General features: G+C 35.5%; 1 protein-coding gene across 1 annotated transcript; it reads left to right on the forward strand.

Moving 5' to 3' along the window:
• The first annotated feature begins 11143 nt into the window (after positions 1-11143).
• LOC149804862 (uncharacterized) lies at positions 11144-14963 on the forward strand. Its single transcript, XM_089935007.1, has 2 exons — positions 11144-11245; positions 13509-14963. The coding sequence occupies exons 1-2, from the start codon at positions 11176-11178 to the stop codon at positions 14945-14947; spliced, it is 1509 nt and encodes a 502-aa protein (XP_089791133.1). The 5' UTR covers positions 11144-11175; the 3' UTR covers positions 14948-14963.
• The last annotated feature ends 331 nt before the right edge of the window (positions 14964-15294 follow it).

Raw genomic sequence — 15294 nt, forward strand, 5'->3', positions numbered from 1 at the left:
ACAGGAACGTTCAGACTGAAGGGATTATGCAACCTCCCATCAACCCCTGGATGATGCAGTCCGATGTTTCCCAGAAATCCAGTACCACCTGTGAGGGGTCGTGCATTAAGAACAATGTCCGTTGGAGTCAAGGATGCTTTTTCCTTGTTTGTCCATGACTGATCGATGTTTACCACCTCTGCATAAATGACAATTGGTCTCTCTCTGGGACTCTGGCTTTCCACATCAAGCTCATGGAACGGGTTGGGCCGAAGTCCAGGCCTTGGCCAAGGATTAAACAAGTTGGCAAAAAGCCCGTGTCTCGGACTTATATGATGTTCTGTAGAAACGGCAATGCCCTGACCTGCGTTAGGAAAACCGGATGTGACGTTAGTGATTCGGCATCGTGACGGCAATACATTTGTTTATATTGACAAGATGTAGGTATTTTTCCCTATATTTAAACAGAGCTCAAACTTTAATTGCAATTCAACAATTTTAACCATTTCAACTTTTGCACAGAATACATAAAAACAGTAAAACTTACAGTTCTGTTGTCATCGTTTGTTCTCAAAAAAAAAAAACAAACATAAGAAAATGGCACAAATATGCAATAATGATAGTTCCTGCTTTCTGTAGTATTGAGTGTGGGTGTAAGTTTTGGGCGAAGAAGCTTTAGATTATAAGGAGCACAGTTTATTTTGATTTTCTTAGCTGGACGCGTTTTGCAGAACTTGACCACTGTATATGTACAAAAAGTACTCCGAATCTTGACCACTATATATGTACAAAAAGTACTCCGAATCTACACATATTTACAAATACGATGTTATTCTCATATGCTTTATTGAATATCATTTCTATTAATCAATTCGTAGAATCTGAAAAAAGCGTCATCGTTCCAATTACGTTTTTAATGATGAGTAAAAGAATATAATTACCAAACAGTCAACGTAATGTTTAGATGTACTGTCCATCGAGTTTAAGGAATATTTACATTCGTTAATTTGTATATGAAGTCATTAGTATGATTACGGCTTACCATATTTTTGTCATGTTCAGAATTTAAATATTATTTATACGCAATGGTATGCCCTTCACATACTGCAACAATTGCTACAAAAGCTGTCTAAATATAGCAATTGAAAAATTTAATGCACAAGGAATTTAAAAACTAAAAATCAGTACAATGAAAGGAGATTTGAATGATTCCAACATGAAAAGAAATGTAAGTTTTTTTCTTCTTCAAATTGCGGTTAAACTGTGCGTATCTTTTTATTATTGTCTCTAATAGTTTTAATTCTGGCTGATTTTGCAATGCTTTTGAGAATGTATATATCGTATATACACCCCAAGACATTTTCAATGCATTTGTAAACTGAGAAAATTAATTTTAAAACTAAGTCATGACAAACGCACGTGAACGCGAATTAAGGCTTGTCTCACGTGGAAAACCGCCATTATGATTCGCTAACCTTGAGACTAGTGAAAAAGTAAAACGTTTCTTCAAACCATTTTGTAAAGATGTAGGTATAAGTGATCAATAGAGCAAGTATACTAGTGTACAAAGGTTTCTATAAGATGAGATTATCTTTAAGATATGGATCATTTTGAACAACAACATCCCATGTATTATCGCTAAGCAGCATTAAAGTTTCCATTTTAAATAATGCTGCATTGCATTTATTAAGAATTTATCAGACCTAACATAGAACCTCTGTTGATAGAAGCATGTTGCCCTCATCTGTACTATATATTTAATTGTTGCATTAACATTGAGAGAATGGCGCAATAAGGTTACATTAGAAACCAAAATAAAAACCTTTCAACAATAAATTATTGACGTGAACACAAATTGAACTTACCAAGTAGCACTATGATGAAAATGTACAACTTAAACATCATGTCTGATCACAAAGAAAGACGGTGATAAATTAAATGCTCATGCATTGAGTATCTTCTATTGCGTGAGTTTTGTAGCACAATGTACCACCACACCTGTCACTATAATCTTCATTGTGATAGTCTCTTACCACCTTTCGTTTCCATAACTATCACATACGTCTTACACTGTAAGACTGATTCAACCTGGTCATTTGCGTGCGAGTACGTGACATAATCAATTTTAAATATCAGAATTTCACGTGCATTGTGAATTCTTTCTTAAAATAAAATTCTTTTCCAAAGTGAATTCGTAACTAATTAATTTAGTTATTTAGTGTGTCAGGGTAACAATCATTTACATTTTGCTTAGTTCAAACATTTGTCGGAACATTCGTGCAAAAACTCGAACCATCATGTTACCATATTTTCAGGTATATATATTCCTTGATGTTCCGGCAAAGTATAATCCCCATGGTGTTTTCTTACGAGTGTTAGCAAGAGTGCTCTTACATGCAAGACATAATTTCAAACTGAGATTCAGTATTCAATAAAATACAAGTAAACTTTGAAAGGTATCCATATTACATAGATCCCCCAACCAATATTATACAATTAAGGGGCAAAGTATTTCGCCAAAGAAGCTGCCATAAGTCGATAATATTTGGTCAGAAAACATTAAAAATCAAACCTGGTCTAGGTTATGTTAATATAAATTTTCCATCAATGCTAACGTTCATAAATCATTGACGTAAATTGATGTACAAAGTTCTAAGCTAAACAGAGGGTCATGGCTCGGCAAAAGTTTGTCAGATTAAGGTGAAAATCGAATTTTACCAAATCTCATACTAAACTGTATTTGAACGCACGAAGTACTTCAGAGTAGGTTATTGAACACATACAAAATTTAAGAATAAAGCATGGGCCATAATGTCATATATTTGTTTCCTGGAAAAAGCTAAAGATTTAACTTAACTTAGGTCTTAACGTACAGCCCCACAACGAATGTGATTCAATCCATAAAATCATCCAAACGTTCCTGATCTGAATCAAAATCAAGTCAAAGCTGGAAGTCCAATGCTGCTGGGAAAAGGTGAAAATCGAACTTGGCCCAGGCGTTCTTAATGTAAAGGTTAACACCATATTTAATTTCCATTAAGTACGTCCTTGAAATGTTATTGAGCGGAAACAAAGTTTGCGACAGACCTGACTGGGCAGAATAAAAGAAGATACGAACCCAGGGTAAAGTAATGGACATGATAAAACTATATGTCCTTTCTACAGATATGAGAGGGGTGTAACCCCTGACGAACAGACCGATAAACCACCATCCATCAATCAGTGATTTTCTCAGATTCCGAAGACTTTCTGCTTTTCTTTTTTCTCAGAAAACAAAGGTTTTAAATTTTAAAATAAAAGGTATGTTCCAATGACTCCACTACTACTAAAATATTGCATTGCCTGAGGTAACATACGTAACGTAATGTAAAATCTCGGGATAAATGTTGAGAATTTTGTTGAAACTGGTGTCCTATTTCACTGTCGGACTCTAGTCCAACATACCTATCTGACCTCACCCACGTGTACACACCAGCAAGATCCTCTTCTGACAATCGTATACTCATTATTCCCACTATGAAAACAAAGTCATATGGACAGCGTTCTTTTGTATACCAGGGCCCAGCAACGTGGAATGAATTGCCCACTGAACTTAGACACAAAGACACAGTGATCACATTCAAGAGGGCCCTCAAAACTCACTTATTTCGACTGCAAGAACAAACTTAAAGACCTAATGTTTCCTACCTGAAATATTCTCAGCATGTTTTTTTTTTATTTTGTAATGTTTTTCAAATTTCACGTTGTTTGTTTTGGTAATAATATTATTATGTTTCTTATCTTATAGGTGTTGTCTAATGTTGTAAAGCGCTTAGAGCTTCTAAAGATTAGGTGCTATACAAAGTCCTCATTATTATTATTATTATATGAGATTAGTTAGGATTGGATTAATTAAATGTGGAATGAATTGCCCACTGAACTTAGACACAAAGACACAGTGATCACATTCAAGAGGGCTCTCAAAACTCACTCATTTCGACTGCGAGAACAAACTTAAAGACCTTATAATGTTTCCTACCTGAAATATTCTCAGCATGTTTTTTTTAATTTTTTCTAATTACATGGTATTTGTTTTTGTGATCATATCTTTATATGTTTTTATCTTATAGTTGTTGTCTAATGTTGTAAAGCACTTAGAGCTTCTAAAGATTAGGCGCTATACAAAGTCCTCATTATTATTTTCTTGCAACTAGAAACAACTCCTTAACGCAAGCACACACACACACACTCTCTTTCTCCCTCATATTTCGTATAATCGACGTATTGAATTTTAACTTTTTTTTTAGCAATGTATTGCCACACCATAGCTTTATGATGACTTTTATATTTGCAAGGAAGTTGCACATTATTAAAACTCGTTCCAGATTCAGGTTCTGTTTATTTCAATTTCTTGAGCCAATAGAAGTTATTTTAATGATATATGAAATAAAATTGTATCACAAATCAGGGACCGTATATTCAGGATAATTTTGTACATTCTTTACCCGCTGAATAAATGATCCAGAGAGAAAAACAATCACGAACAAAGTTGTATATGAAAGTTGAAACTGCTTCCGAAACCCTCAGGAAATAACTGTGAACTCTCTAGCTTCGATTCTTTGAATATTCAATTGTGTTCCAGTAAAAGTGTAAATTTGCCAGCCGTGTAAAATCTCTGCATTGTAAACAGTAAAGAGTCTTAACTTACGTCGTGTCAAATGTTAGGAATTTATGTTATGTATGTTTAGAATGTGGGATAGAAAAATATTTAATGTTTCAAATTGTTTGTAAAATCTACTTTACCAGGGTCAAATAAATGAAAGAATACGCCCGGATCGTAAAGTCCAACAGAAGGTAGCGGAATATCCAGAGGTTTGATTTTGTGCTTAGTGTATTTGATACGACCTACTATCACCTCAGATAGAACGTATGCATTTCATTTTACGTCAGGAATAGTTACTTAGAGATTACATTTCAAGTAACACCTTGGTGACATATGCGACAGAATATCGCACATGTTTATTTATCTTCGTATGCTATCTAAATATGCCTGACACTCGCTATCAAAAAGAGATCTTTTCACCAGCCATCTGACATGACATAATTATCCAAGTCATGACCTTAAAGTCTATCCATGTTGACCTTTTATGTGACACATTTGGATCATATTAGAAACAGAGAAGGACAATTTGAAACAAAGCGATTTTAATACTGTACCGATATGGCAGTAATTTTAACTCTCTTGGTGTTTCTATGGATTGTTTGTCTGGGACAATCCGCGCTAATACGGAACAGTCTTGGTAGGTGTATGGATATTTGTCATAATAGTTTTCATACTGAGCTGGCGTTTATTTCCTTTTTTGGAAAGAAATATAATTATCCATTTCACCCGGACCAGGACAATAGAATATTGAAACTAAATTACTTTTTTATTTAAAAAAAATAATTTTTGCAATAATTTAATTATTGATGGCAACTTTTCCCTAAATCTGAAGCTCTTCTCTTCTGAGTCAGTCATTATATGCACACAAATTAGTATTTGTTTCACTTGTCATGAGATGAATTGATTTTCGTGTTATTTGAAACTTGGCCTGAATTCAATGCGTTTTGTTAGTATTTAAACAACATTTTCTACAAAATAACATGGTGAAAAAGATTTAGTTTTTAAAATAATTAAACTTCATATCCACGCGAGTTTAGCTTAAAAAACTTCTCAAATTTAATTTATAGATTAATTAAAGCTTACACATGTGAACATTTTTATTAGACCTGCAACGGCGTGAGAGGCAGTCACCGGATGGAAATAATACAATTGCATCTACATCTGGTCCAGTGCTAGCTTCTACAGCTGGATCCACAGGCGGAAATGGATCTCCCTCAATGTTTAGTTCAGCGAGCGGATCCCAGAGCGGAAATAGTTCCACCTCGTCCACTGCAGCACAGAAGCAACCAGACTCATTCGTGAAACCGGACTCTTTCATTGACCCAAGTTTCGGACGTGCCCAGCCTGGAGCTGGTGGGAGCAGTGCCCCTGCGGGATCCAGTGGAGGCGCAGATGTGTCCAACAGTTCCTCATCTGGTGGATCACATGGTTCGCCTTTCCTATTGCCTGCAGGAGGTGGCTCACAGCCATTCATGCCATCGTTTTTGGACCCATCCAAATTCATGCTCGGTCAACAGCAATCGGGGCAGGAAGGTGGCGGTGGAATCGGAACAGGAGGAGCTGCTTCAGGGACCACATTGACGGGAAGTGGTTCAAATGCTGGATTGTCTGGAAATTTTTTTCATCCTCCAAATTTCTTTATGAATCCCTCTGGTGGAGGACAAACAACCGGTTTTAACTTTTTCAATCCAAGTGCCTTTATAGGAAAGTAAAATTCATTTTGAAAATGTTAAAGACATGCATTGAATCAGACACTGGTGAACATGCCAATAATACAATGTTTTAACGTTATAACAGCTATCCGATTTATAGTTTGACATTATTCATTACAACATTTTCAGTCATTAGTAAACGTGATTATCTGGGCAAAAGCCCTTAAGGTCTGTAATTCATCATGTGTTGCATGTGAAGTGTTCTTTTCTCCTTTATTTGAAGCAGCTATAACATATAATATACTTGTTTCGCCCCATTAAAATTTGAACATAATTTTTCATACAATCACTCTGGATTAGGCATCATGTTCATTTCGACAAGATGTATATGTGTTCTATCTAATGGTAAAATGGCCTGCTTATAATTTTATATCAATATTTTGTTTAATAAATGGCATAAATTTAGTTTAGGACTTTAAGTCATCAAGTGTTGTTTTCGTCTTTATTGGACGCAGTTATAACAGATAATATACTTGTTTCGCCTCATTAAAATTTGAACATGATTTTTCATACCATCGCTATGGATTTAGCAATATGTTTATTGCGACAAGATGTATGTGTTTTCTCTCAAATGGTGAACTGGTCTGTTTATTATTTTATATCAATATTTTGTTGAATAAATGGCATACATTTATATATTTAAAGTCTTAAAACTGTTGACTTCTCCTAACTGCAACCAGATAATGGAAACTGTTATACATCTCATTTTTTATACACAAGATGTATTTAGACTAATAGTTTTGTAATGGTTTGGAAATGAAAAAAAGAGAATTACCTAAAATTTAGTTCTTGTTAGTTTCTCTATTTATCCTTTAGAATTTGGCGGAAAGCACATTCGAGTTAGATTCCGTTTTTATTCTTATATTAATTCGAAAGTTCTGCTTTGTGTTCCGAATGTCTTTGCGAATCCCTTAACTGCAATTATTTGTTTATAAATATACATTTTATGTACCTGAAATTTATAGGAGAATAAGCGTACGTTACAAAGAGAGGTAAATGTCTTTTCTAAGAATGTTAAACGAACTATTATATTTAGAAAGAAAAAGAAACTTGTCTAAATGCTGGTATATTACTAAAGATATTTTCCAAAATGAGCTTGAACCGTTAATCAGTACTGAGATACAAAACCAATCTCTGTTCCTGATATGATAATGATTGTGGATTTACGATTCAGGAGGATTTTCGGTATGGTCCATTATGTGACGTCGAGCTCGATGATCATAATGATACGTGGAACTTTCTCTAAGTCACTGCTAACTGTCCATATATTGATTGCCACAAAGGTGGCAGTATAGTGTAAATCAGTCTCTCTAAACACGAGATTTCTATAGACTGATTTAATTTGTGGTTCCCAAAAATTGTGTTTCAGGAAAAAGATATAATAATAATAATAATAATAATAATAATAATAATAATAGTTATAATAATAATAATAATAATAGTGGTAGTAGTATTGTACATTGCAACATGGTATGATTTGTTTATAGCATCATTGCAATATGGGCTTGAGACAGAAATCAATAAATTAGTTTCTTCGTATTAGCGCAGAAAGTCTCACAAGCCATGCTTGTAACTTCTGAGTTGCTAATATACAACATTTTGCAAGAACAACAAATAAAAAACGAAACTGAACAAATGTGACAATGTTAAAATAAAGCAACCTTAAGACGTTACTAAGTTATTCGTGCGACAATGTTAAGGTAACTCAATATATAGAAGTAACTAAGATCTTAGAATGACAATGTTAAAGTAAATCAACCTATAAATGTAACTAACTTATTAGTGTGACAATGCTAAAATAAAACAACCTATAAATGTAACTAACTTATTAGTGTGACAATGCTAAAATAAAACAACCTATAAATGTAACTAACTTATTAGTGTGACAATGCTAAAGTACATCAACCTATAAATGTAACTAACTTATTAGTGCGATAATGTTAAAGTAAATCAACCTATAAATGTAACTAACTTATTAGTGTGACAATGCTAAAGTACATCAACCTATAAATGTAACTAACTTATTAGTGTGACAATGCTAAAGTACATCAACCTATAAATGTAACTAACTTATTAGTGCGATAATGTTAAAGTAAATCAACCTATAAATGTAACTAACTTATTAGTGTGACAATGTTAAAATAAAACAACCTATAAATGTAACTAACTTATTAGTGTGACAATGCTAAAGTACATCAACCTATAAATGTAACTAACTTATTAGTGCGATAATGTTAAAGTAAATCAACCTATAGATGTAACTAAATTATTATTAATTTTAGTGGGTTTTTTTAAAAATAAATCTGCAGGAATATCACTGAATGTACAAAATGACAATTTTAAGGTATTAGTGTGAGAATGATACACAAAAGCAATCTTTTTGACTAAAACTATTTGTAACACATACACTCACACATACATACATACATACATACATACATACATACGCACACACACACTCAGACATACATACATACATACATACATGCATACATACATACATACATACATGTATATATTCGTTTAAAATATCATTAATCTGTGCTGTATATGCATATCTCCATGTCAATTATCCGTTAAAGAAAAATACAATTCGGTTAAAATGTAAGCTATAACGTGATCTTGTTTATGTCATCATGGTGGTGTTGTTTATGTAATTATATATATATATATATATATATATATATATATATATATATATATATATATATATATATATATATATATATATATATATATTCGTTTATTCGTTCGAATTAAGAAACAACGAACCGTAAAAGGACAAAGCACTCCGCATAATAGGCACGTGGCTTTGCTGAGTTTCTGACGCAAAATTTTGATCCCGAGGATGGAAGTTTTATATTGTACAATGACGCCTTATGAAGACTTCTGTTTCTCACATTCCTGAATAATAAATGAGAGTTTAAATCAAAATGGAATGTTCACGTAACTTTCAAACAGCAAAATACATTGAAATGAAAGGTAGTTATTGAAATAAATACAGTGTACTTTAAAGGACGTTTGATCACATTTTAGCTTTCAAAGAACAGGGGTTGAAATGGCAATAGTAATGTCAATACACTACGTGCAATAGTACCGATAATTTTCCATCAGATTAATTGAGACAGACCACAAAAAAATGAAATAGTCCTCTATTCAACTTTGGTCAATAATTGATCCTTCAGTAGTAATAATAAGAATATAATTTTTATTTAAAAGAAATAACAATTTTAATAATGAGTTTTTAGACTCGAAATTTGAACAAAGATGCAGTACATATAGCTAGGTCAATCAGTCTGAAAAAGAACTGTTTGAGGGACACTTATCTTTCACCACCGTTCGTTACAACGTTAATGTGTTGCAGTTAACGTTTATCTGAATTTTGTGAAAGAATGTTCACATGATGATGGAACTGTTGGCTACTTTGTGTACGCGATGCCTGCAGAAGACGGTCAATATAGTACACGAATTAGAATAAAAGTCATATGTAAGGTCAGACAGAGTTGTCCTGCACCGGTGTTTCAAACTGGAAACATAAGCATACACATATATTGATGTAAGAATAGTATAATCATTCATACGCATCGATGTAAGATAGGAAAATGTACGCGGAGTGTCTGATGCAAACTCTTGATTATGGGTGGGGGTGTAATATTACTATCCTACAGTGAAGTATATTGAGGGATTCTTTTTCTTACAATAATGAACACAAAATGGAGGTCGAATTAAAAATGACGTATTGTGAATACTGACACTTTTCTAACAGTAAAACGTTCATTCAAAGTTTACTGACCTGATGATAAAAGGTAAACCATTTGGTTTTTACTAAATAATTTCACGTAATCTTTAAATGCTGTTCTAACACAGTTTAGCTTTCCAAGAGCATTGGATGAAACGACGATGGTAATGGCAATACCCAGCGTCTGAAATGTGAACTGCAGTAAGTTTGCAATGTGAACTGCAGTAAGTTTGCACAAGGAAGCAAATGTGAGCAGGTAAACAATAACAAAGTCCATTCTTATCCATAAATCTAATCGAGACAGACAAAAATTATGATTTTGTTTTCCATGATCTGGAATTGAGGTACCCTTCGTACACATTAATAAGAATAAGCATATTCAGTATTAACAATTACAACAACTGGTTTTGCGATTCATAATTGAACCAAAGAACCTGTACATTCATGTAGGTCGATTAGTGCGAAACGGCTAATCGCTTTAGCACCTAAATGTGTTGCACTGAACTTTTGTTTTTATTATTGTGAAGGAATGTTCAAATGATGTAAATCGGGAAGTGTTTGCTACTTTCTCCACGCTGTGTTAGGAGTATACGGTCTAAATAGTCCACGAGTCATGATCAGGGTCACCTGTGAATTAGGAGAGAGGTATCCTACACCGGTGTTAGACGCTGGAAAATACGATCATACACATATAAGAATGTGAGAACAAATAATTTATATGTGTTTACTTAAAATGATATTACAAAATTGATTAACTAGTTTTTTTTCTGTTCCAGTCTTTCTTGTTCTTTCATTTTTAATCGAAATTCAAGAAAACTCTTCAAAGAGTGTTTCATTTAAAATTCACATCTGCCGAGGATTGGTGCAAAGCAAGAGGTAATCAGTACTCCCCTATCACTAATGGGAAGAGTTCACACGTACAGGAGGACATTAAGAGTTGCCGTCTGCTACAGATAGGGGGCACCGTGACTGATACCGTATGTTGACCTGGGCAAGCCAATGATAAGCTTGACCTCAAAAATTGATCGGATCATCGCCTGTCTATACATCATCTACACTTCCTTGTCCAAAGTTTGGAGAGAAGCAACCATACTTACTAAGAGATGGGAGCCGGCCTGCTTTTTCTGCCATTGTTTCTGGCGTATTCAAATGCATTTTCTCTACACGCCAAAGGTAAGTGCATTTTCTTCAACATCTATTTATATTTTGATGTCGATTATAAATTTAAATGAGATGGTTTAAACAACGAAAAATATCTTGATCAAAATAAAACGACTGTGCATGAGAAATTTCTTTTAGTATTGAAATGGAGAGGAAATCTTAGTAATTGTAAAGAAACAAGAAAGTCAAGGACTGCATATTGATTCTTCGATGAAAGCATTGCTGAAAATATTTGAACCAAAACATTAACACGAAGATGTAACCCTTGTTGCAGAAATCATTGTTATGTCACGTTTACCATTAACATGATGTCCAAATTGTTAAGACTTCCTTATTTACAACATGGGCTCCACAGAAAGTGACCAGGTCGAAGCGATAAACAGGTACAACTTTGTATCTGCACTGTGCAGTGTTCAAGTCAGCGCCATACTTATGAATTACTAGCACTCAAGACGCATGCAATGCGATACACATTTCAAGAGATCACCTGGTCTCTAATGAGATTTGCACTGGACAGTCAAACGGACAAGTCATTCAGGTCTACATCTATGTTTCGACTATTTCTAACTTTGGTTTATTTGCTGGAATGTAAATAAATGGCGAATATTAGCGAGAACTAACAAAAAAGAAAACCCGTCTTACACTATTTTTCATCTTCGAAATTTCATGTACATCTGGTACATGTTCATCCTAGTACGCGCTAGAAAACAAAAATCTTATTTTCTACATCATTTGTTCAAAACTGAAAAATGTAGCTAATGCCTATTTAAATTTGCATGTCATGTACCATATTAAATATGCAGATATTCGCTGCTGCTCCTTCTGAAGTGATCGTCTCTTCGACATAAAATGTTCACACTTTTTACTAGCTATACTTAGTTCTAAACAAACGTAATGCAAGTCTGACCATCCAACATGACCATCACAGTGGTCATCTATGAAATCTTTAATATTTCATTCTCTTGAATGGATATATGAATGAAATTGTAAATAAACCGTTTCCTGCGATATATTGTTATCACTGTATGAGAATTGCGCATATTTGACCTCTAACAAGGCCACCTGGGTGCTTACAGATTTGACCTCTAACAAGGTCACCTAGGTGCTTACAGATTTGACCTCTAACAAAGTCACCTAGGTGCGTATCTTGCTTTGTCTAATTTTCTGAATGGATTATAATTATTGTCACTGAGATATCTGTGAAGGGCTTGAGTGAAGTTGGTCCTATATGAAAATGGCGAATATATGACCTCCAACATGGCCGCCATAATATCCATCGTGGCGATCTTGTTATCTCCTCTCCTCCTCAACTTAGTGGTATATCGAAATAGAGTTTGGACTCAAGGACACCATATGATATTCTCATTGTCCTAGTTTATATGTAATTGCTTGTGAACACTTTCAACTTGTGTTAAAACTTAAAGGCCATTTCGTACTTTTGATTTGTGTACACCACTTGAGTGAACACAATAACTTGTCCATATACCCATTGATCTGGACTGGACTTCGTATTTAGAGCTATTAAAAATATAGAAATACGATAACAACACTGATAATAATTCCAAGGTGAAGGTCGTGACTCAAGTTCTTGTCAATAGATGGAAGATGACCAAACCTTGTTTAATTATATATCTGAAGTAAATTTTCAGTGACTGCAGGTTAAAAAATCATAACGTTTTTGTTTGAACAATAATGGATGGAAAAAAAATGCAACTCAAATTAATAGCAATTAATGATTTCAGTCACACTTAGACATATAACCAAAACACTGTATGCGTCTACTATTCATGACATCATATCCATGGTCAAAAGTTATAATTTATAGTTTATAATGGCCTTTATATTGTGAAAATGTTATTTAAATAAATAAGAATGTTTAATATTCAGAAATTCACTGATGTTTTCTGATATCAAAAAAATATTTAAAATGATTTCTACACTCAACAATTCCAAGGCATGAAAGGAGGTAAGAAACTGACTTCTCGAGGAGATATCTCAAGAAATTCTTTTTAGCCAGCACAACATCAGACCCATCGAGGAACTCTTGCTTTATAACCTTTTTTTTTCAAATGCTGCAAAAAGACGACAATGTAGATAAAGAGTGGATAGCATAAACTGCAAGAGTATCAACAACGTAAATGCCAAATATGAAAGATAACGTCCCAGAATGAAAGAAAGATGTGTCGAAGTAATGTTCAATAGCAGAAAGAAATGCGATGAAAAAAAAATGAATTCTGTGTAATAGTATTTATAAAATAATTTTATGTCTTTACAGATGTCGTGCAACGGAGGGCCTTCGATCCTAATGCCCTCTTCCAACAACAGTCACAAGCAGCCCAGTCCTACATGACGAGCGGGGGTGGATCCCAGGCGCCACCAGGAGCTCAAGGGGCCGGAGGCGGAGGAAACACGGGAACATTTGACCCAAACAAACTCTATCAGCAGCAAGCCTCCCAGAATCAGCAATACATGAACAGTCAAAGTCAGGGAATGCAGCCTCAGAGTGGAACATCCGGTGGATCAGGAGGCGGTGCGGGTAGTTTCGATCCAAACGCAGCCAATCAGATGGCTCAACAGTCAGGAAGTTCACCAAATAGTCAGAGTGGAATGCCCTCAGCTACGGGCGGCCAAGGTGGAGCGAGCGGCACACAAAGCGCTGCGGGAAGTGGCGGTTCCGGAACTTTTGATCCCTCAAGTTTAAATAACCAAATGCTGCAGCAAAATTTGCAAAATATGAATAGTCAAAGCAGCTCATTTATGCAGCAACCAGTGTCACCGATGTCAGGTGGTAGCCCTGGAGGAGGATCTATGCCATCCATGGGCGGTGGATCTGGATCGGGTAGCACATCTGGAGGTGGATCTATGACATCGATGGGAGCTGGATCTGGATCGGGTAGTACATCTTTGTCATCAATGGGAAGTGGGGGATCCAGTACGTCTAATGGCGGATCAATGCCCTCATTGGGGGGTGGCTCTGGCGGAGGTGGTGGATTTGATCCTAATGCCTTAAATAGTCCGGACCAAAACAAGATAGATCCTTCCAAGTTTATGAGTGGAGGTGGTGGTGGAAGCTCTAGTGGAGGTGCTAGTCAAATGATGTCACCATCAGGTGCTAGTGGCAGCTCTAGTGGAGGATCGAGTCAAATGATGTCACCATCGGGTGGTAGTGGCAGCTCTAGTGGAGGATCGAGTCAAATGATGTCACCATTAGGTGGTTCAGGATCTGGAGGCACCTCGGGTGGCTCTGGAGGCGGCGCAGGTGGTGGATTTGACCCTAATGCCATAAACAGTCCGGACCAAAATAAGATAGACCCTTCCAAGTTTATGAGTGGAGGTGGTGGTGGTGGTGGTGGTGGAAGCTCTGGAGGTGCTAGCCAAATGATGTCACCATCGGGTGGTAGTGGCAGCTCTAGTGGAGGATCGAGTCAAATGATGTCACCATCAGTTGGGGGCAGTAGCAGTAGTTCTAGTGGTGGATCAAGTCAAATGATGGCACAATCGGCAGGAGGCGGCGGTAGTAGCAGTGGTGGCGGCTCCAGTCAACTGAGCAGCGGTAGTGGAGGTAGTGGTGGAGGATCCAGCGGAGGTGGCTCGGGAGGTAGTTCAATGGGAAGTTTCGATCCAAATGCGATTAATAAGCAACTTGTGTCTTCAAATTTTATGAACCCGTCGATGTTTACGGGAGGAGGAAATTTTGTTGGGAAAAGGAAATAAAGTAATAACAGACTGATTTGTTTGCAATTCTGTCTCATTAGGAAAAGGCCAATCCATTTTCTTTTCGAAAGGCGTCTCGTAATAAGCATATTTCACTCCTAATAAGTTGATAGAAATGTCACGTCGTAAATAGACATTTGGTACCAGTGTTCGTCATGTCAATGTATCACGATTATAAGTTCTATGCCCGGATTAATAAAAAATCTACAGTGGAGGGATTTTAGAAGGACGTTTCTTAGCAACAACTCCAAGCATTTACAGATAGGTCTATCACTAAATAAATGCAATACATATTGTTCTTTTGGTTTTTTTGTATTTTATTCGTTTAAATAAGTCCACAAGTTTAA

The sequence above is a fragment of the Sinohyriopsis cumingii genome, chromosome 2 (genome assembly GCF_028554795.1).
Source record: "Sinohyriopsis cumingii isolate HCF-2022 chromosome 2, ASM2855479v2, whole genome shotgun sequence".
NCBI lineage: Eukaryota > Metazoa > Mollusca > Bivalvia > Unionida > Unionidae > Sinohyriopsis > Sinohyriopsis cumingii.